Source organism: Nerophis lumbriciformis, linkage group LG30 (assembly GCF_033978685.3).
Source record: "Nerophis lumbriciformis linkage group LG30, RoL_Nlum_v2.1, whole genome shotgun sequence".
Lineage (NCBI taxonomy): Eukaryota > Metazoa > Chordata > Actinopteri > Syngnathiformes > Syngnathidae > Nerophis > Nerophis lumbriciformis.
In genome coordinates, this window is record NC_084577.2 from 4991499 (window position 1) to 5015086 (window position 23588).

Genomic DNA, 23588 nt, shown 5'->3' on the forward strand with positions numbered 1-23588 from the left:
AGTCTTTGTTACTTAGAATATGTTCCCCTAGTGTCCAAATAACTCTAAATTAAGTCTTTGTTACTTAGAATATGTTCCCCTAGTGTCCAAATAACTCTAAATTAAGTCTTTGTTTCTTAGAATATGTTCCCCTAGTGTCCAAATAACTCTAAATTTAGTCTTTGTTACTAAGAATATGTTCCCCTAGTGTCCAAATAACTCTAAATTAAGTCTTTGTTACTTAGAATATGTTCCCCTAGTGTCAAAATAACTCTAAATTAAGTCTTTGTTACTTAGAATATGTTCCCCTAGTGTCCCAATAACTCTAAATTTAGTCTTTGTTACTTAGAATGTTCCCCGAGTGTCCAAATAACTCTAAATGAAGTCTTTGTTACTTAGAATATGTTCCCCTAGTGCCCAAATAACTCTAAATGAAGTCTTTGTTACTTAGAATATGTACCCCTAGTGTCCAACTAACTCTAAATTAAGTTTTTGGTACTTATAATATGTTCCCCTCGTGTCCAACTAACTCTAAATTAAGTCTTTGTTACTTAGAATATGTTCCCCTCGTGTCCAAATAACTCTAAATTTAGTCTTTGTTACTTAGAATATGTTCCCCTAGTGTCCAAATAACTCTAAATTAAGTCTTTGTTACTTAGAATATGTTCCCCTAGTGTCCAAATAACTCTAAATGAAGTCTTTGTTATTTAGAATATGTTCTACTAGTGTCCAAATAACTCTAAATTTAGTCTTTGTTACTCAGAATGTTCCCCAAGTGTCCAAATAACTCTAAATTAAGTCTTTGTTACTTAGAATCTGTTCCCCTAGTGTCCAAATAACTCTAAATTTAGTCTTTGTCACTTAGAATGTTCCCCGAGTGTCCAAATAACTCTAAATTAAGTCTTTGTTACTTAGAATATGTTCCCCTAGTGTCCAAATAACTCTACATTTAGTCTTTGTTACTTAGAATGTTCCCAGAGTGTCCAAATAACTCTAAATTAAGTCTTTGTTACTTAGAATATGTTCCCCTAGTGTCCAAATAACTCTAAATTAAGTCTTTGTTACTTAGAATATGTTCCCCTAGTGTCCAAATAACTCTAAATTAAGTCTTTGTTACTTAGAATATGTTCCCCTAGTGTCCAAATAACTCTAAATTAAGTCTTTGTTTCTTAGAATATGTTCCCCTAGTGTCCAAATAACTCTAAATTTAGTCTTTGTTACTAAGAATATGTTCCCCTAGTGTCCAAATAACTCTAAATTAAGTCTTTGTTACTTAGAATATGTTCCCCTAGTGTCCAAATAACTCTAAATTAAGTCTTTGTTACTTAAAATATGTTCCCCTAGTGTCAAAATAACTCTAAATTAAGTCTTTGTTACTTAGAATATGTTCCCCTAGTGTCCCAATAACTCTAAATTTAGTCTTTGTTACTTAGAATGTTCCCCGAGTGTCCAAATAACTCTAAATGAAGTCTTTGTTACTTAGAATATGTTCCCCTAGTGCCCAAATAACTCTAAATGAAGTCTTTGTTACTTAGAATATGTACCCCTAGTGTCCAACTAACTCTAAATTAAGTTTTTGGTACTTATAATATGTTCCCCTCGTGTCCAACTAACTCTAAATTAAGTCTTTGTTACTTAGAATATGTTCCCCTCGTGTCCAAATAACTCTAAATTTAGTCTTTGTTACTTAGAATATGTTCCCCTAGTGTCCAAATAACTCTAAATTAAGTCTTTGTTACTTAGAATATGTTCCCCTAGTGTCCAAATAACTCTAAATGAAGTCTTTGTTATTTAGAATATGTTCTACTAGTGTCCAAATAACTCTAAATTTAGTCTTTGTTACTCAGAATGTTCCCCAAGTGTCCAAATAACTCTAAATTAAGTCTTTGTTACTTAGAATCTGTTCCCCTAGTGTCCAAATAACTCTAAATTTAGTCTTTGTTACTTAGAATGTTCCCCGAGTGTCCAAATAACTCTAAATTAAGTCTTTGTTACTTAGAATATGTTTCCCTAGTGTCCAAATAACTCTACATTTAGTCTTTGTTACTTAGAATGTTCCCCGAGTGTCCAAATAACTCTAAATGAAGTCTTTGTTACTTAGAATATGTTCCTCTAGTGTCCAAATAGCTCTAAATGAAGTCTTTGTTACTTAGAATATGTTCCCCTAGTGTCCAAATAACTCTAAATTAAGTCTTTGTTTCTTAGAATATGTTCCCCTAGTGTCCAAATAACTCTAAATTTAGTCTTTGTTACTAAGAATATGTTCCCCTAGTGTCCAAATAACTCTAAATTAAGTCTTTGTTACTTAGAATATGTTCCCCTAGTGTCCAAATAACTCTAAATTAAGTCTTTGTTACTTAAAATATGTTCCCCTAGTGTCAAAATAACTCTAAATTAAGTCTTTGTTACTTAGAATATGTTCCCCTAGTGTCCCAATAACTCTAAATTTAGTCTTTGTTACTTAGAATGTTCCCCGAGTGTCCAAATAACTCTAAATGAAGTCTTTGTTACTTAGAATATGTTCCCCTAGTGCCCAAATAACTCTAAATGAAGTCTTTGTTACTTAGAATATGTACCCCTAGTGTCCAACTAACTCTAAATTAAGTTTTTGGTACTTATAATATGTTCCCCTCGTGTCCAAATAACTCTAAATTTAGTCTTTGTTACTTAGAATATGTTCCCCTAGTGTCCAAATAACTCTAAATTAAGTCTTTGTTACTTAGAATATGTTCCCCTAGTGTCCAAATAACTCTAAATGAAGTCTTTGTTATTTAGAATATGTTCTACTAGTGTCCAAATAACTCTAAATTTAGTCTTTGTTACTCAGAATGTTCCCCAAGTGTCCAAATAACTCTAAATTAAGTCTTTGTTACTTAGAATCTGTTCCCCTAGTGTCCAAATAACTCTAAATTTAGTCTTTGTTACTTAGAATGTTCCCCGAGTGTCCAAATAACTCTAAATTAAGTCTTTGTTACTTAGAATATGTTCCCCTAGTGTCCAAATAACTCTACATTTAGTCTTTGTTACTTAGAATGTTCCCCGAGTGTCCAAATAACTCTAAATGAAATCTTTGTTACTTAGAATATGTTCCCCTAGTGTCCAAATAGCTCTAAATGAAGTCTTTGTTACTTAGAATATGTTCCCCTAGTGTCCAAATAACTCTAAATTTAGTCTTTGTTACTTAGAATATGTTCCCCTAGTGTCCAAATAACTCTAAATTTAGTCTTTGTTACTTAGAATGTTCCCCGAGTGTCCAAATAACTCTAAATTAAGTCTTTGTTACTTAGAATATGTTCCCCTAGTGTCCAAATAACTCTACATTTAGTCTTTGTTACTTAGAATGTTCCCCGAGTGTCCAAATAACTCTAAATGAAGTCTTTGTTACTTAGAATATGTTCCCCTAGTGTCCAAATAACTCTAAATTAAGTCTTTGTTACTTAGAACATGTTCCCCTAGTGTCCAAATAACTCTAAATTAAGTCTTTGTTACTTAGAATATGTTCCCCTAGTGTCCAAATAACTCTAAATTAAGTCTTTGTTTCTTAGAATATGTTCCCCTAGTGTCCAAATAACTCTAAATTTAGTCTTTGTTACTAAGAATATGTTCCCCTAGTGTCCAAATAACTCTAAATTAAGTCTTTGTTACTTAGAATATGTTCCCCTAGTGTCCAAATAACTCTAAATTAAGTCTTTGTTACTTAAAATATGTTCCCCTAGTGTCAAAATAACTCTAAATTAAGTCTTTGTTACTTAGAATATGTTCCCCTAGTGTCCCAATAACTCTAAATTTAGTCTTTGTTACTTAGAATGTTCCCCGAGTGTCCAAATAACTCTAAATGAAGTCTTTGTTACTTAGAATATGTTCCCCTAGTGCCCAAATAACTCTAAATGAAGTCTTTGTTACTTAGAATATGTACCCCTAGTGTCCAACTAACTCTAAATTAAGTTTTTGGTACTTATATGTTCCCCTCGTGTCCAACTAACTCTAAATTAAGTCTTTGTTACTTAGAATATGTTCCCCTCGTGTCCAAATAACTCTAAATTTAGTCTTTGTTACTTAGAATATGTTCCCCTATTGTCCAACTAACTCTAAATTAAGTCTTTGTTACTTTGAATATGTTCCCCTCGTGTCCAAATAACTCTAAATTTAGTCTTTGTTACTTAGAATATGTTCCCCTAGTGTCCAAATAACTCTAAATTAAGTCTTTGTTACTTAGAATATGTTCCCCTAGTGTCCAAATAACTCTAAATGAAGTCTTTGTTATTTAGAATATGTTCTACTAGTGTCCAAATAACTCTAAATTTAGTCTTTGTTACTCAGAATGTTCCCCAAGTGTCCAAATAACTCTAAATTAAGTCTTTGTTACTTAGAATCTGTTCCCCTAGTGTCCAAATAACTCTAAATTTAGTCTTTGTTACTTAGAATGTTCCCCGAGTGTCCAAATAACTCTAAATTAAGTCTTTGTTACTTAGAATATGTTCCCCTAGTGTCCAAATAACTCTACATTTAGTCTTTGTTACTTAGAATGTTCCCCGAGTGTCCAAATAACTCTAAATGAAGTCTTTGTTACTTAGAATATGTTCCCCTAGTGTCCAAATAGCTCTAAATGAAGTCTTTGTTACTTAGAATATGTTCCCCTAGTGTCCAAATAACTCTAAATTTAGTCTTTGTTACTTAGAATATGTTCCCCTAGTGTCCAAATAACTCTAAATTTAGTCTTTGTTACTTAGAATGTTCCCCAAGTGTCCAAATAACTCTAAATTAAGTCTTTGTTACTTAGAATATGTTCCCCTAGTGTCCAAATAACTCTACATTTAGTCTTTGTTACTTAGAATGTTCCCCGAGTGTCCAAATAACTCTAAATGAAGTCTTTGTTACTTAGAATATGTTCCCCTAGTGTCCAAATAACTCTAAATTAAGTCTTTGTTGCTTAGAACATGTTCCCCTAGTGTCCAAATAACTCTAAATTAAGTCTTTGTTACTTAGAATATGTTCCCCTAGTGTCCAAATAACTCTAAATTAAGTCTTTGTTTCTTAGAATATGTTCCCCTAGTGTCCAAATAACTCTAAATTTAGTCTTTGTTACTTAGAATATGTTCCCCTAGTGTCCAAATAACTCTAAATTAAGTCTTTGTTACTTAGAATATGTTCCCCTAGTGTCCAAATAACTCTAAATTAAGTCTTTGTTACTTAAAATATGTTCCCCTAGTGTCAAAATAACTCTAAATTAAGTCTTTGTTACTTAGAATATGTTCCCCTAGTGTCCCAATAACTCTAAGTTTAGTCTTTGTTACTTAGAATGTTCCCCGAGTGTCCAAATAACTCTAAATGAAGTCTTTGTTACTTAGAATATGTTCCCCTAGTGCCCAAATAACTCTAAATGAAGTCTTTGTTACTTAGAATATGTACCCCTAGTGTCCAACTAACTCTAAATTAAGTTTTTGGTACTTAGAATATGTTCCCCTCGTGTCCAACTAACTCTAAATTAAGTCTTTGTTACTTAGAATATGTTCCCCTCGTGTCCAAATAACTCTAAATTTAGTCTTTGTTACTTAGAATATGTTCCCCTATTGTCCAACTAACTCTAAATTAAGTCTTTGTTACTTTGAATATGTTCCCCTCGTGTCCAAATAACTCTAAATTTAGTCTTTGTTACTTAGAATATGTTCCCCTAGTGTCCAAATAACTCTAAATTAAGTCTTTGTTACTTAGAATATGTTCCCCTAGTGTCCAAATAACTCTAAATGAAGTCTTTGTTATTTAGAATATGTTCTACTAGTGTCCAAATAACTCTAAATTTAGTCTTTGTTACTCAGAATGTTCCCCAAGTGTCCAAATAACTCTAAATTAAGTCTTTGTTACTTAGAATCTGTTCCCTTAGTGTCCAAATAACTCTAAATTTAGTCTTTGTTACTTAGAATGTTCCCCGAGTGTCCAAATAACTCTAAATTAAGTCTTTGTTACTTAGAATATGTTCCCCTAGTGTCCAAATAACTCTACATTTAGTCTTTGTTACTTAGAATGTTCCCCGAGTGTCCAAATAACTCTAAATGAAGTCTTTGTTACTTAGAATATGTTCCCCTAGTGTCCAAATAGCTCTAAATGAAGTCTTTGTTACTTAGAATATGTTCCCCTAGTGTCCAAATAACTCTAAATTTAGTCTTTGTTACTTAGAATATGTTCCCCTAGTGTCCAAATAACTCTAAATTTAGTCTTTGTTACTTAGAATGTTCCCCGAGTGTCCAAATAACTCTAAATGAAGTCTTTGTTACTTAGAATATGTTCCCCTAGTGCCCAAATAACTCTAAATGAAGTCTTTGTTACTTAGAATATGTACCCCTAGTGTCCAACTAACTCTAAATTAAGTTTTTGGTACTTATAATATGTTCCCCTCGTGTCCAAATAACTCTAAATTTAGTCTTTGTTACTTAGAATATGTTCCCCTAGTGTCCAAATAACTCTAAATTAAGTCTTTGTTACTTAGAATATGTTCCCCTAGTGTCCAAATAACTCTAAATGAAGTCTTTGTTATTTAGAATATGTTCTACTAGTGTCCAAATAACTCTAAATTTAGTCTTTGTTACTCAGAATGTTCCCCAAGTGTCCAAATAACTCTAAATTAAGTCTTTGTTACTTAGAATCTGTTCCCCTAGTGTCCAAATAACTCTAAATTTAGTCTTTGTTACTTAGAATGTTCCCCGAGTGTCCAAATAACTCTAAATTAAGTCTTTGTTACTTAGAATATGTTCCCCTAGTGTCCAAATAACTCTACATTTAGTCTTTGTTACTTAGAATGTTCCCCGAGTGTCCAAATAACTCTAAATGAAATCTTTGTTACTTAGAATATGTTCCCCTAGTGTCCAAATAGCTCTAAATGAAGTCTTTGTTACTTAGAATATGTTCCCCTAGTGTCCAAATAACTCTAAATTTAGTCTTTGTTACTTAGAATATGTTCCCCTAGTGTCCAAATAACTCTAAATTTAGTCTTTGTTACTTAGAATGTTCCCCGAGTGTCCAAATAACTCTAAATTAAGTCTTTGTTACTTAGAATATGTTCCCCTAGTGTCCAAATAACTCTACATTTAGTCTTTGTTACTTAGAATGTTCCCCGAGTGTCCAAATAACTCTAAATGAAGTCTTTGTTACTTAGAATATGTTCCCCTAGTGTCCAAATAACTCTAAATTAAGTCTTTGTTACTTAGAACATGTTCCCCTAGTGTCCAAATAACTCTAAATTAAGTCTTTGTTACTTAGAATATGTTCCCCTAGTGTCCAAATAACTCTAAATTAAGTCTTTGTTTCTTAGAATATGTTCCCCTAGTGTCCAAATAACTCTAAATTTAGTCTTTGTTACTAAGAATATGTTCCCCTAGTGTCCAAATAACTCTAAATTAAGTCTTTGTTACTTAGAATATGTTCCCCTAGTGTCCAAATAACTCTAAATTAAGTCTTTGTTACTTAAAATATGTTCCCCTAGTGTCAAAATAACTCTAAATTAAGTCTTTGTTACTTAGAATATGTTCCCCTAGTGTCCCAATAACTCTAAATTTAGTCTTTGTTACTTAGAATGTTCCCCGAGTGTCCAAATAACTCTAAATGAAGTCTTTGTTACTTAGAATATGTTCCCCTAGTGCCCAAATAACTCTAAATGAAGTCTTTGTTACTTAGAATATGTACCCCTAGTGTCCAACTAACTCTAAATTAAGTTTTTGGTACTTATATGTTCCCCTCGTGTCCAACTAACTCTAAATTAAGTCTTTGTTACTTAGAATATGTTCCCCTCGTGTCCAAATAACTCTAAATTTAGTCTTTGTTACTTAGAATATGTTCCCCTATTGTCCAACTAACTCTAAATTAAGTCTTTGTTACTTTGAATATGTTCCCCTCGTGTCCAAATAACTCTAAATTTAGTCTTTGTTACTTAGAATATGTTCCCCTAGTGTCCAAATAACTCTAAATTAAGTCTTTGTTACTTAGAATATGTTCCCCTAGTGTCCAAATAACTCTAAATGAAGTCTTTGTTATTTAGAATATGTTCTACTAGTGTCCAAATAACTCTAAATTTAGTCTTTGTTACTCAGAATGTTCCCCAAGTGTCCAAATAACTCTAAATTAAGTCTTTGTTACTTAGAATCTGTTCCCCTAGTGTCCAAATAACTCTAAATTTAGTCTTTGTTACTTAGAATGTTCCCCGAGTGTCCAAATAACTCTAAATTAAGTCTTTGTTACTTAGAATATGTTCCCCTAGTGTCCAAATAACTCTACATTTAGTCTTTGTTACTTAGAATGTTCCCCGAGTGTCCAAATAACTCTAAATGAAGTCTTTGTTACTTAGAATATGTTCCCCTAGTGTCCAAATAGCTCTAAATGAAGTCTTTGTTACTTAGAATATGTTCCCCTAGTGTCCAAATAACTCTAAATTTAGTCTTTGTTACTTAGAATATGTTCCCCTAGTGTCCAAATAACTCTAAATTTAGTCTTTGTTACTTAGAATGTTCCCCAAGTGTCCAAATAACTCTAAATTAAGTCTTTGTTACTTAGAATATGTTCCCCTAGTGTCCAAATAACTCTACATTTAGTCTTTGTTACTTAGAATGTTCCCCGAGTGTCCAAATAACTCTAAATGAAGTCTTTGTTACTTAGAATATGTTCCCCTAGTGTCCAAATAACTCTAAATTAAGTCTTTGTTGCTTAGAACATGTTCCCCTAGTGTCCAAATAACTCTAAATTAAGTCTTTGTTACTTAGAATATGTTCCCCTAGTGTCCAAATAACTCTAAATTAAGTCTTTGTTTCTTAGAATATGTTCCCCTAGTGTCCAAATAACTCTAAATTTAGTCTTTGTTACTTAGAATATGTTCCCCTAGTGTCCAAATAACTCTAAATTAAGTCTTTGTTACTTAGAATATGTTCCCCTAGTGTCCAAATAACTCTAAATTAAGTCTTTGTTACTTAAAATATGTTCCCCTAGTGTCAAAATAACTCTAAATTAAGTCTTTGTTACTTAGAATATGTTCCCCTAGTGTCCCAATAACTCTAAGTTTAGTCTTTGTTACTTAGAATGTTCCCCGAGTGTCCAAATAACTCTAAATGAAGTCTTTGTTACTTAGAATATGTTCCCCTAGTGCCCAAATAACTCTAAATGAAGTCTTTGTTACTTAGAATATGTACCCCTAGTGTCCAACTAACTCTAAATTAAGTTTTTGGTACTTAGAATATGTTCCCCTCGTGTCCAACTAACTCTAAATTAAGTCTTTGTTACTTAGAATATGTTCCCCTCGTGTCCAAATAACTCTAAATTTAGTCTTTGTTACTTAGAATATGTTCCCCTATTGTCCAACTAACTCTAAATTAAGTCTTTGTTACTTTGAATATGTTCCCCTCGTGTCCAAATAACTCTAAATTTAGTCTTTGTTACTTAGAATATGTTCCCCTAGTGTCCAAATAACTCTAAATTAAGTCTTTGTTACTTAGAATATGTTCCCCTAGTGTCCAAATAACTCTAAATGAAGTCTTTGTTATTTAGAATATGTTCTACTAGTGTCCAAATAACTCTAAATTTAGTCTTTGTTACTCAGAATGTTCCCCAAGTGTCCAAATAACTCTAAATTAAGTCTTTGTTACTTAGAATCTGTTCCCTTAGTGTCCAAATAACTCTAAATTTAGTCTTTGTTACTTAGAATGTTCCCCGAGTGTCCAAATAACTCTAAATTAAGTCTTTGTTACTTAGAATATGTTCCCCTAGTGTCCAAATAACTCTACATTTAGTCTTTGTTACTTAGAATGTTCCCCGAGTGTCCAAATAACTCTAAATGAAGTCTTTGTTACTTAGAATATGTTCCCCTAGTGTCCAAATAGCTCTAAATGAAGTCTTTGTTACTTAGAATATGTTCCCCTAGTGTCCAAATAACTCTAAATTTAGTCTTTGTTACTTAGAATATGTTCCCCTAGTGTCCAAATAACTCTAAATTTAGTCTTTGTTACTTAGAATGTACCCCGAGTGTCCAAATAACTCTAAATTAAGTCTTTGTTACTTAGAATATGTTCCCCTAGTGTCCAAATAACTCTAAATTTAGTCTTTGTTACTTAGAATATGTTCCCCTAGTGTCCAAATAACTCTAAATTTAGTCTTTGTTACTTAGAATGTTCCCCGAGTGTCCAAATAACTCTAAATTTAGTCTTTGTTACTTAGAATATGTTCCCCATACTAAAGTGTTACCAAAAACATATAACTTTGTCTTGAGTTTGAAAAAAAACAAACATTTTATTTTCACTAAAGAAGGGTTTGGTGAATGCGCATATGAAACTGGTGGGGTTCGCTACCTCCATTAAGGTTAAGAACCACTGGGTTAGGCCCACCGAATTATAAGCCACAGATACAGAATATCAATTGCAAAATGAGTTATTTACACAGAAATATTTTGTAAATGTTTATTTATACAGGGGTCACCAACCCGTTAATCGCAATCGACCAGTCGATCTTTGGGACCCTACCGGTCGATCGCGAAAATATTAGGAAAACATTTTTTTTTATTAATATGACATCAGTGACATCCCCTCCCGGAGAGTGAATAACGGACCCGCATTTTAACCTCTGAACACGACTCTGTCTCTTCAGCCTAAAATCCTCCGCTCTCGACACCGTTGCCACACCCGCCGAGCATGGCGGCACACTTCACCCGCTCATCTCGCAAACGAGCATTTCATGACGTGCTCATAAATCATCGAGTTGCAAGAATGCGTTAATGCTGGCTGTTGCAATGCATCGGACATTTTCTAGCATCTTCCTGCATGCGAGGACTTGCATTTTGGGGACGCATTATGAGAAAGGCGCCCACACTTTCTGGGCAGCAACCAATCTGCAGCAATCTACCGGCTTCGTCTCTCCAGCAATGCGGTGCTCTGCTGGAAGTTCTGCCAAGTCTTCCACAAACTGTGAGATTCCGTAAAGGCAAAGGGCTGAGGCCCATCTAACGGTCATGGATCCTACCTTCATCACCATCGTCCTCGCTCGCATTCAACAGGAATCTAACAAGCCAAATACTACGTCCGTGAACATTGCTCCAAAGTACGGATTTTGTGTTGATTTATATACAAAAGTAAACATTGACATGTGCTAAGGCTGTAAAATATGTTAAAACAAGGTGGCAGCTAAAGTTTATGCACTTATTATCACACAGGAAAAACCCGCCAGGTGAACAACTGATTGTACTACTTCGGGTGCTGACATAACCTGACTCGCGTCCCATATGTGACCATAGGATGAACAAATTTAGTACAGCGATTATAGTAGCCATAATCAGCGTCTACAGCAGGGGTGCTCAAAGTGTGGCTAAACAGACTCAATAACTCCACGGTGACGTTTTGGTGAATTCACGAAACTGAAAACAATACAAAAAGAATGCAAGGTAAAAAATACTAACACAGACACTCGTAAATGTGTTAGCATATGAGCTATTGCTAACGACGCTCGCTTTGTAAAATTACAATAGCACACACAAATATGCATGAAAACACACGTACAGATATCACACATTGGACTGTTTAGTAAGTATAAACAATTTTAGTTATATTGTTAAACCTACAAACATTGCTTGGAGTCATGAATGAAGAATCAATACGAGCAGAAACACTATGGATGGCTAGATGACGGAATGGCACTTCTACTTCCGGTTGAAAGCTCTAAACAAAGGGGCACCGCAGCACCTGCAGTGAGCGAACTCGTCCAAAAGATGGCGCCATATCATAAACAATAACATACCTTGTCAGCGTCTTTGCTTGCTTTTATTTAAAAAAAATATCTGCATTATGGCCATCGGCAAAGAAAAATCCATATTGTGCAGCCCTTTGAGACACTTGTAATTAAGGGCTATATAAATAAACTTTGATTGGCCTGGAAAACATTGAATACCCCTGGCATAAAAAATAATGTTGCTGCGATACAGATTATAATTATTTTTCTTCTTTCTAGGCCTGGTGTTCATGGTCATCACCGCTTTTTAGCTGCTCCAACGCCTTATCGAGATGAAACCGAAAGAAGATCTGAACCCAGTGCTGCTGTGCATCGTCCACCTCATGGTGTGGTTCGACAGCGTCTTGACCTTCCTGCTCGACTACTTTTTTACTTCGTTTTCCAGACCCAAAGGTGACGATTTTGGTTCTGAGCTAGACCGGGAAAGGATAGTGAAGGCTCGCCCAGTGCTGGGAAAACCGGAGGGACCTTACCGTGCAGTGAACGCCGAAAAGAAACTGAAGACATCGCTGCACCCGGGACTGGACACGTTGGCTAAGGTCTTTGAGGACGCAGTCAGGAGAACCCCGCAGAAAGACTGTCTTGGCACAAGGGAGGTGATTAGTGAGGAAGATGAGCGGCAGAGCGACGGAAAAGTATTCAAGAAGGTAAACATTGAGGAAGGCTGGCGAGATTACCCGTACTGCGCTGTTGGTGGGATAGGGCGAGCAAATCAAGCGCTCCTTTTCTCCTACTTGTGTCGTAAACTTCCCCTGAGGTCATAGTGTTGATCATTTGGGACTTCTTTACTGTTTCAGAGAATAACTATTTTCTGCAAACATTCCACTAGTAGTAAAAAACATCACGCTTCAACACATCAAACCTTATCAGAATAAATGGTAACCACATTTTTGGGGGGGAATTTCACAATCCTTATGTTAGACTAGAACACATGTGTTTTTTTAATGCATTATAATTTGTAAAATATGGCAAGTACGAGGTGGTTAACAATGCAGCTAATAGGAGTCCTCGAATACGCCCACAAAGCCCTTTAAAGAAAACATACAAAAGCTGCTATCCATCCATCCATCTTCTTCCGCTTATCCGAGGTCGGGTCGCGGGGGCAGCAGCCTAAGCAGGGAAGCCCAGACTTCCCTCTCCCCAGCCACTTCGTCCAGCTCCTCCCGGGGGATCCCGAGGCGTTCCCAGGCCAGCCGGGAGACATAGTCTTCCCAACGTGTCCTGGGTCTTCCTCGTGGCCTCCTACCGGTCGGACATGCCCTAAACACCTCCTTAGGGAGGCGCTCGGGTGGCATCCTGACCAGATGCCCGAACCACCTCATCTGGCTCCTCTCGATGCGGAGGAGCAGCGGCTTTACTTTGAGCTCCCCCCGGATGACAGAGCTTCTCACCCTATCTCTAAGGGAGAGCCCCGCCACCCGGCGGAGGAAACTCATTTCGGCCGCTTATACCCGTGATCTTGTCCTTTCGGTCATAACCCAAAGCTCATGACCATAGGTGAGGATGGGAACGTAGATCGACCGGTAAATTGAGAGCTTTGCCTTCCGGCTCAGCTCCTTCTTCACCACAACGGATCGATACAGCGTCCGCATTACTGAAGACGCCGCACCGATCCGCCTGTCGATCTCACGATCCACTCTTCCCTCACTCGTGAACAAGACTCCGAGGTACTTGAACTCCTCCACTTGGGGCAAGATCTCCTCCCCAACCCGGAGATGGCACTCCACCCTTTTCCGGGCGAGAACCATGGACTCGGACTTGGAGGTGCTGATTCTCATCCCAGTCGCTTCACACTCAGCTGCGAACCGATCCAGTGAGAGCTGAAGATCCTGGCCAGATGAAGCCATCAGGACCAAATCATCTGCAAAAAGCAGAGACCTAATCCTGCAGCCACCAAACCGGATCCCCTCAACGCCTTGACTGCGCCTAGAAATTCTGTCCATAAAAGTTATGAACAGAATCGGTGACAAAGGGCAGCCTTGGCGGAGTCCAACCCTCACCGGAAACGTGTCCGACTTACTGCCGGCAATGCGAACCAAGCTCTGACACTGATCATACAGGGAGCGGACCGCCACAATCAGACAGTCCGAAACCCCATACTCTCTGAGCACTCCCCACAGGACTTCCCGAGGGACACGGTCGAATGCCTTCTCCAAGTCCACAAAGCACATGTAGACTGGTTGGGCAAACTCCCATGCACCCTCAAGGACCCTGCCGAGAGTATAGAGCTGGTCCACAGTTCCACGACCAGGACGAAAACCACACTGTTCCTCCTGAATCCGAGGTTCGACTATCCGGCGTAGCCTCCTCTCCAGTACACCTGAATAGACCTTACCGGGAAGGCTGAGGAGTGTGATCCCACGATAGTTAGAACACACCCTCCGGTTCCCCTTTTTAAAGAGAGGAACCACCACCCCGGTCTGCCAATCCAGAGGTACTGCCCCCGATGTCCACGCGATGCTGCAGAGTCTTGTCAACCAAGACAGCCCTACAGCATCCAGAGCCTTAAGGAACTCCGGTCGGATCTCATCCACCCCCCGGGGCCTTGCCACCGAGGAGCTTTTTAACTACCTCAGCAACCTCAGCCCCAAAAAAAAGCTGCTAACAATACTTAATTTACATGTTTTGACCTGAATATAAATCAAATATTAGCGAAATTGTTCTTATAAGCGCTAACGGAATGAATTAACTAAATAAATCAAACAAAGCACCAATATGATTCAGTTTAAAGGCCTACTGAAACCCACTACTACCGACCACGCATAATAATAATTTAATATATCAATGATGAAATCTTAACATTGCAACACATGCCAATACGGCCGGGTTAACTTATAAAGTGCAGTTTTAAATTTCCTGCGAAACTTCCGGTTGAAAACGTCTAGGTATGATGACGTATGCGCGTGACGTCGATGGTTGAAACAGAAGTATTGAGACGCTATTGTATCCAATACAAAAAGCTCAGTTTTCATCGCAAAATTCCACAGTATTCTGGACATCTGTGTTGGTGAATCTTTTGCAATTTGTTTAATGAACAATGGAGACTGCAAAGAAGAAAGCTGTAGATGCGATCGGTGTATTAGCGTCTGACTACAGCAACACAACCAGGAGGACTTTGACTTGGATTGCAGACGCGCTATCCGACGCTAGCCGCCGACCGCATCGATGATCGGGGGAAGTCCTTCGTCGCTCCGTCGATCGCTGGAACGCAGGTGAGCACTGGTGTTGATGAGCAGATGAGAGCTGGCGTAGGTGGAGAGCTAATGTTTTTATCATAGCTCTGTCGAGGTCCGTAGCTAAGTTAGATTCAATGGCGTCGTTAGCAACAGCATTGTTAAGCTTCGCCAGGCTGGAAAGCATTAACCGTGTAGTTACAGGTCCATGGTTTAATAGTATTGTTGATTTTCTGTCTATCCTTCCAGTCAGGGGTTTATTAGGGCCCGCATGGCCCATTGCATAAGGACTCCCACAGGGAGTCCTTATGCAATGGGACATAAGGACCTATTGAATTTGTAAGGTTTTATTATTCTTTATTATTATTATTCTTCCGCCGCCTCTTTGAGCACTAATTTGACCCCCTTAACATGCTTCAAAACTCACCATATTTGACACACACATCAGGACCTGCGAAAATTGTCTTTTAATAAAAAAACCGAACTGCAAAAATCAAAATTGCGCTCTAGCGTCCCCTAGAAAAAAAAAAAAACTAGACTGCCTGTAACTCCCACTAGAAAGGTCGGAAAGACATGAAACAAAATCCTCTATGTAGGTCTGACTTAGACCTAGTTCTCATAATTTTACATCCTCGGGCTAAAATCAACAGGAAGTTGGCAATTCCCCCTTCAAGACAAAAAAGTACTAAAAACAGTAACTTTTCCCTCTTTGAGCTGTAATTTGACCCCCTTAACACGCTTCAAAACTCACCAAACTGAACGCACACATCAGGACTGGCAAAATTTGCGATCTAATAAAAAACCTCACCCCAAATTTAAAAATTGCGCTCTAGAGCAATTTTTTACTAAAACGGAGGAAAAAACTGCTCCTCGGAAGAAAAAAATGACAAAACTGCCTGTAACTCCCACTGGAAAGGTCGGAGAGACATGAAACAAAAACCTCTCCGTATGTCTCACTTAGACCTACATTTCATAAATTGACAACCCCCAGCAAAAATCTGCAGAAGGTTTGCTATTCCCCCTTCAACACAACATTTTTGTAAAAACCGGTCACCTTTCTTCAAACATTATCTCCTCTGAGCGTGTTTGTCGTTTCGGCCTCAAACTAACGTATGAGAGAGATTGAACCCTTTTGATTAAAAGTTATCGAAAGAGTTTTAATACCGGCTCCGGTTTTGATTTTATGACCCTTCAAAGAGCCGCTGCGCTGATGCTGCTGTTTTTTCAAGAAGGCTGCTTTAAAGCAGGAAGCACCAGCGTGCCCACACAATGCAGACAAGGTAGGTACACTAAACAAAAGTATTGGGACAATTCGGACTAAAAGTAGACAAAAGTATTGGGACACTTATGACGAAAACTGAACAAAAGTATTGGGACACTTAGGACTAGCACCTGCCAAATACGCGGGCCCGACCAACGCTGCTTGCAGCTTTAATTTCTTTTGTTTCTATCTGCAGTTAAGCCCGATGCTATCACGTTAGCTCCGTAGCTAAAGTGCTTCACCGATGTATTGTCGTGGAGATAAAAGTCACTGTGAATGTCCATTTCGCGTTCTCGACTCTCATTTGCAAGAGGATATAGTATCCAAGGTGGTTTAAAATACAAATCCGTGATCCACAATAGAAAAAGGAGAGAGTGTGGAATCCAATGAGCCCTTGTACCTAAGTTACGGTCAGAGCGAAAAAAGATGCGTCCTGCACTGCACTCTAATACTTCACTCTCACGTTCCTCATCCACGAATCTTTCATCCTGGCTCAAATTAATGGGGTAATCGTCGCTTTCTCAGTCCCAATCGCTCTCGCTGCTGGTGTAAACAATGGGGAAATGTGAGGAGACTTTCAACTTGTGACGTCACGCTACTTCCAGTACAGGCAAGGCTTTGTTTTATCAGCGACCAAAAGTTGCAAACTTTATTGTCGTTGTTCTATACTAAATCCTTTCAGCAAAAATATGGCAATATCGCGAAATGATCAAGTATGACACATAGAATGGATCTGCTATCCCCGTTTAAATAAAAAAAAATCATTTCAGTAGGCCTTTAAGAGACTGTTTAAACTACAAGTGTTCACAAAGTACACAGAACAAGAATTATGATGAACATCTTGAACCATTTTTTTATTTAAATTTTTTTTTTTTTTTTTATTGAAACAAATATTATTTATGTATTTAATATTTGTTGACACTGATGACATAGCAAGGAATTAAACAGAGACAGAATTAAATTTGGCTCAATTGAGGAGAAACGTCTGGGCTGTACTCTTGTACAGTGTCCCACCACGCTCTTACGAAAGATTGTACACCTTCTCTTTTATTTGGACTTTCCCTGATTATATGGCAACAGCTGTTTCTAATGGAAGGGGGTCGTAAACAGCCGCTGCCATTGGTCACAAAACAGTTCAAAGAAAAGGTGCATGGAGGGGGGTCAGGCCCTGCTTCCTCTCCGCTTTGTAGATCTCGGGTCAAGACAAAATCTTCTTGTGGATTACAATACATCAAATAAACCCACACCTTCATGTTGCTTCCCATCCTACGCAGTGGAGTTTTACAAGCCTTTTGCTTGGTAGGATCAAAGACAGCTTTGGTCCTTTCGTCGGGAACTCATGGCAACACAAAGTTTTGTGATAACTTAGATACAATTATTCTGACACTTACCGTACTATGGTATACTATTTATTTATTATTATTTTTTTCACTATTATGTTACAGAGAACAAGGAAATAGGATAAAATTGCTATGGTATGAAAAGGGGTAGGATTAGATATGCTCAGCTTCTTCCTGCTCCTTTTCGGACGTGCTGTAATGAGACATCTGGAAACGTGATGAATTACATGGTGTTGTATGCATTCGAAATAAACTGAAACTGAACGCTGAGGAACTACTTTTAGGTAACAATTATTTTATTTTTTTAAAGCGCAGGTCTCCTTTTAAATTGTATTTGATAAGCCCTGTGTGAATATGCCTCGAGTCGAGTCACAATGAATTTACTGCAGGTCAGATCTGAGCTTCATGCAGTGAAAGCGTCACTAAAAGTGATGGTCCGATACTAAGGACCGTTAACAGTCTTACACTGGGTAAAATCAATCGATCCGGATATCTGAAAGAAATGTAAGGCCCGTCCAATCCGATCCAGAAGCCCAAACCATCTCAGAGGTCAGTGCTGTCGTCTACAGAATGCAATGCACAGGAAAACAATTCCATGGTGTCACAGAAGCATAATCTGGAAAACAAACAAAAAAGATAAAGTGCACCAAAAAGCAAAGGATTGCAGATAACCTATAGTTTAAATAGTTTTCTTCCTTTATCAGAACACGCAAAATCAATTTTTTAAATATTTGTCATTCTCAAGCAGATTTTTTCCCCCTCATTTATCAGTGCACGTTATTTAAATGTTTGTGCTCTATAAAAAAAAGTATGCTGATCTTTGTCTCAAACTTGCAAAACGTCAATCTTTACACATTCTTCAGGGAATTCGTCATGTAAAAGTAGGCCAACAGTAAACGTTTTGTAATACAGTACCTAAAAGATATGCAAAAATCTCAGTTTTTACCACTTGTGTTCTTGTCAGTCACAAAAATGTCGTCATTTGACAGACGTTGCACGGTTCTTTTGAGGCAGCAACTCTGAAACTACTAATTCCAACAGCATGACCGCTCTAATCTATTCAAAGCTGCCTGTCGAAACATTTGTTGCTGCGCACTACTCAATTTGCTGCCAGCTATTGTTTGTTTATTTCTCTGCTGCATGTGCAGTCATGATTATTGTATGCTTTGAGTTCAAACAAAACCAATAACTACCACAAGGTAACCACTAGGGGCCAATATCATCTCAACAAGAGCGAGGGGGTTAGAGCAGTGTTTTTCAACCTTTTTTGAGCCAAGGCACATTTTTTTCATTGAAAAAAATGTAGAGGCACACCACCAGCAGAAATCATTAAAAACATTAAACTCAGCAGCTGATATTGAAAGTAAAAAGTTGTTCTCGCAAGTGTTGGATAAGAATTCAAACCATAACCAACCGTGCATGACTATAGCTCTTGTCTCAAAGTAGGTGTACTGTCACGACCTGTCACATCGCGCCGTGACTTAATTGGAGTTTTTTGATGTCTTCCTGTGTGTAGTGTTTTAGTTCTTGTCTTGCACTCCTATTTTGGTGGCTTTTCCTGTTTTGTTGGTGTTTTCCTGTAGAAGTTTCATGTCTTCCATGAGCGCTATTCCCCGCACCTGCTTTATTTTAGCAATCAAGGCTATTTAAGTTGTCGCTATCCTTCTTTGCGGGGACATTGTTGATTGTCATGTCATGTTTGTATGTACATTGTGGACGCCGTCTGCTCCACACGCTGTAAGTCTTTGCTGTCGTCCAGCATTCTGTTTTTGTTTACTTTGCAATCAGTTCAGTTTTAGTTTCGTTTTGCATAGCCATCCCTAAGCTTCAATGCCTTTTCTTAGCGGCACTTGCATTTTGTTTATTTTTGGTTTAAGCATTAGACACCTTTTTACCTGCACACTGTCGTCTGCATATTGTGATCACGACAAACCATGTGCCCGACATCTACAAAGCAATTTGCTACCCGCTGCCACCTACTGATATGGAAGAGTATTACACGGTTACTCTGCCGAGCTCTAGACAGCACAGCTGTGGGGGCCACTTTGATACATTTTGTATAATAAAGATGCTAAAACCAATTCAATATAGGCCAATATATGCTAATATAAGAAGACACTGATTGTATAAAATCAAATCAAAAGTCTAATCTATTTATGTATTTTATGAATTAATTTGTTTTAAGAATATGTTGGGCCAATCAAAAATAAGCTGCAGGCTAAAAATGGCCCGCAGGCGACACTTTGGACACCCTTGCTCGGCACCATATGCAGAAATTATACTCTATTACTGTCTCCTCCACATGACTCTCTGAGGTGTACTGTATGAACTGTATACCCATACTACTTCCAGCAAATTGAAACTCTTTCTTTCATATACTGCTGCAGGTGATTCTTGGCGAGTACCAGTGGCTCTCTTTTGCCGAGACCCTCTCAGCAGCGTCCCGGCTCGGCTGTGGTCTGGTGTCACTGGGGCAGAAGCCGAAGCGCAACATAGCCATCTTCTGTGAGACAAGGGCAGAATGGATGATAGCTGCCTTGGCCTGCTTCATGCAGGGCTTCCCATGTAAGTTAACTCAATCGGCTTCATGCAGGGCTTCCTATATAACTTAACTCAATCGGCTTCATACAGGGCTTCCCATGTAACTAAACTCAATCGGCTTCATGCAGGGCTTCCCATGTAAGTTAACTCAATCGGCTTCATGCAGGGCTTCCCATATAACTTAACTCAATCGGCTTCATACAGGGCTTCCCATGTAACTAAACTCAATCGGCTTCATGCAGGGCTTCCCATATAACTTAAATTCATTGGCTTCATGCAGCGCTTCCCATGTAAGTTAACTCAATCAGCTTCATACGGGGCTTCCCATATAAGTTAACTAAAGCGGCTTCAGACAGGGTTTCCCATTAAAGTTAACTCAATCGGCTTCATGCAGGGCTTCCCATATAAGTTAACTAAAGCGGCTTCATTACAGGGCTTCCCATGTACCGTATTTTTCGGACTATAAGTCGCAGTTTTTTTCATAGTTTGGCCGGGCTCCAGTGCGACTTATATATGTTTTTTTCCCTTTTTATTATGCATTTTTGGCAGGTGCGACTTATACTCAGGTGCGACTTATACTCCAAAAAAATACGGTAAGTTAACTCAATCAGCTTCATACAGGGCTTCCCATATAAGTTAACTAAAGCGGCTTCATTACAGGGCTTCCCATGTACCGTATTTTTCGGACTATAAGTCGCAGTTTTTTTCATAGTTTGGCCGGGCTCCAGTGCGACTTATATATGTTTTTTTCCTTTTTTATTATGCATTTTCGGAAAGTGCGACTTATACTCAGGTGCGACTTATACTCCAAAAAATACGGTAAGTTAACTCAATCAGCTTCATACAGGGCTTCCCATATAAGTTAACTAAAGCGGCTTCATACAGGGCTTCCCATGTACCGTATTTTTCGGACTATAAGTCGCAGTTTTTTTCATAGTTTGGCCGGGCTCCAGTGCGACTTATATATGTTTTTTTCCTTTTTTATTATGCATTTTCGGCAAGTGCGACTTATACTCAGGTGCGACTTATACTCCAAAAAAATACGGTAAGTTAACTCAATCAGCTTCATACAGGGCTTCCCATATAAGTTAACTAAAGCGGCTTCATTACAGGGCTTCCCATGTACCGTATTTTTCGGACTATAAGTTGCAGTTTTTTTCATAGTTTGGCCGGGCTCCAGTGCGACTTATATATGTTTTTTTCCCTTTTTATTATGCATTTTTGGCAGGTGCGACTTATACTCAGGTGCGACTTATACTCCAAAAAAATACGGTAAGTTAACTCAATCAGCTTCATACAGGGCTTCCCATATAAGTTAACTAAATCGTCTTCATACAGGGCTTCCCATGTAAGTTAACTCAATCGGCTTCATGCAGGGCTTCCCATGTAAGTTAAGGCTTTTAAATATCTACAACATGCATTTGACAGAGTACAAGAACAACTTTGCTATCTTCAACTGGTTTTAAATGCAGAGAAAACCAAGTGTATGCTCTTTACCACATCAAAAATTGTAAGATCAGCACTGTGTGAGAACATTTTAACCAGAAATGGGCAACACATTATGTTAGTATCTGCTTTTAAATATTTAGGATTTTTAATTGATGACCACTTGAGTTTTAAGGAGCACATTCAGTATGTTGTAAAAAAAACTGAAACTTTTACTGGGATTTTATTATAGAAACAAGTCTTGCTTTTCTTTTACTGTGAAACAGAAATTGGTGGAAACAACCTTTTTACCTGTTATTGACTATGGAGATGTGTTGTACATGAATGCTACTGCTGGTTGTCTCCACAAGCTGGATAGGGTGTACTACGGGGCACTGAGATTCATCACCAACTGCGCTCCCCTTACTCACCATTGTGTGTTATACTCAATGGTTAACTGGACATCTTTATGTGCTCGACGCCTCAATCATTGGTATGTTTTCATCTACAAAACCATTCTGGGTATCACTCCATCTTATCTGTCTTGTCTTTTAACAAAGAAACAAGGAAGTCACAATCTTCGTTAAATGAATGTTCTGCAATTTGTTGTCCCCAAAGTAAGAACTGAACTGGGCAAGAAAGCATTTAGGTTTTCAGCACCGAAGGCTTGGAATAACCTACAATCGAATATTAAACTTCAAACCCTTGATACATTAAATAAGTTTAAAGCATCTGTGAAAGGACTGCAGTCTACCTTGTCTGTATGCACATGTGTCATGTCAGCAAGTTTTAATGTTGTAAATGTGATGTTTTATGTATTTGTTTACTGTTTTTAATGTAACCTTGCTGCTGCCCTCTTGGCCAGGTCTTCCTTGGAAAAGAGATCTTTGATCTCAATGGGATTTTACCTGGTTAAATAAAGGCTAATAATAAATAATAACTCAATCAGCTTCATACATGGCTTCCCATATAAGTTAACTAAAGCGGCTTCATGCAGAGCTTCCCATGTAAGTTAACTCAATCAGCTTCATACAGGGCTTCCCATATAAGTTAACTCAATCGGCTTTAAACAGGGCTTCCCATGTAACTAAACTCAATCGGCTTCATACAGGGCTTCCCATGTAAGTTAACTCAATCAGCTTCATGCAGAGCTTCCCATGTAAGTTAACTCAATCAGCTTCATACAGGGCTTCCCATGTAAGTTAACTCAATCAGCTTCATACAGGGCTTCCCATGTAAGTTAACTCAATCAGCTTCATGCAGAGCTTCCCATGTAAGTTAACTCAATCAGCTTCATACAGGGCTTCCCATGTAAGTTAACTCAATCAGCTTCATACAGGGCTTCCCATGTAAGTTAACTCAATCAGCTTCATGCGGGGCTTCCCATATAAGTTAACTAAATCGGCTTTAAACAGGGCTTCCCATGTAACTAAACTCAATCGGCTTCATACAGGGCTTCCCATGTAAGTTAACTCAATCAGCTTCATACAGGACTTCCCATTGAAGTTAACTAAATGGGCTTTATACAGGGCTTCCCATATAACTTAACTCAATCGGCTTCATACAGGGCTTCCCATGCAAGTTAACTAAATCGGCTTCATACAGGGCTTCCCATGTAACTAAACTCAATCGGCTTCATGCAGGGCTTCCCATGTAAGTTAACTAAATCGACTTCATACAGGGCTTCCCATGTAAGTTAACTCAATCAGCTTCTTACAGGGCTTCCCATATAAGTTAACTCAATCAGCTTCATACAGGGTTTCCCATGTAAGTTAACTCAATCGGCTTCATGCAGGGCTTCCCATGTAAGTTAACTCAATCGGCTTCATGCAGGGCTTTCCATGGAAGTTAACTCAATCAGCTTCATACAGGGTTTCCCATGTAAGTTAACTCAATTGGCTTCATGCAGGGCTTTCCATGGAAGTTAACTCAATCAGCTTCATACGGGGCTTCCCATGGAAGTTAACTCGATCGGCCTCATGCAGGGCTTCCCATGTAAGTTAACTCAATCAGCTTCATACGGGGCTTCCCATATAAGTTAACTAAATCGGCTTTATACAGGGCTTCCCATGTAACTAAACTCAATCGGCTTCATACAGGGCTTCCCATGTAAGTTAA

At 38.1% G+C, this 23588-nt stretch overlaps 1 protein-coding gene across 2 annotated transcripts in view; it reads left to right on the forward strand.

Moving 5' to 3' along the window:
• The window catches only part of acsl3a (acyl-CoA synthetase long chain family member 3a), a 125409-nt gene that overhangs the window by 27991 nt on the left and 73830 nt on the right, over positions 1 to 23588 (forward strand). For both annotated transcript variants that reach the window (XM_061925409.2, XM_061925408.2), the window contains exons 2-3: positions 11950 to 12377; positions 19892 to 20069. In XM_061925409.2, coding sequence (XP_061781393.2) covers positions 12003 to 12377; positions 19892 to 20069 — 553 coding nt within the window. In that variant the 5' untranslated portion in view covers positions 11950 to 12002. The remainder of the gene's footprint in view (positions 1 to 11949; positions 12378 to 19891; positions 20070 to 23588) is intronic.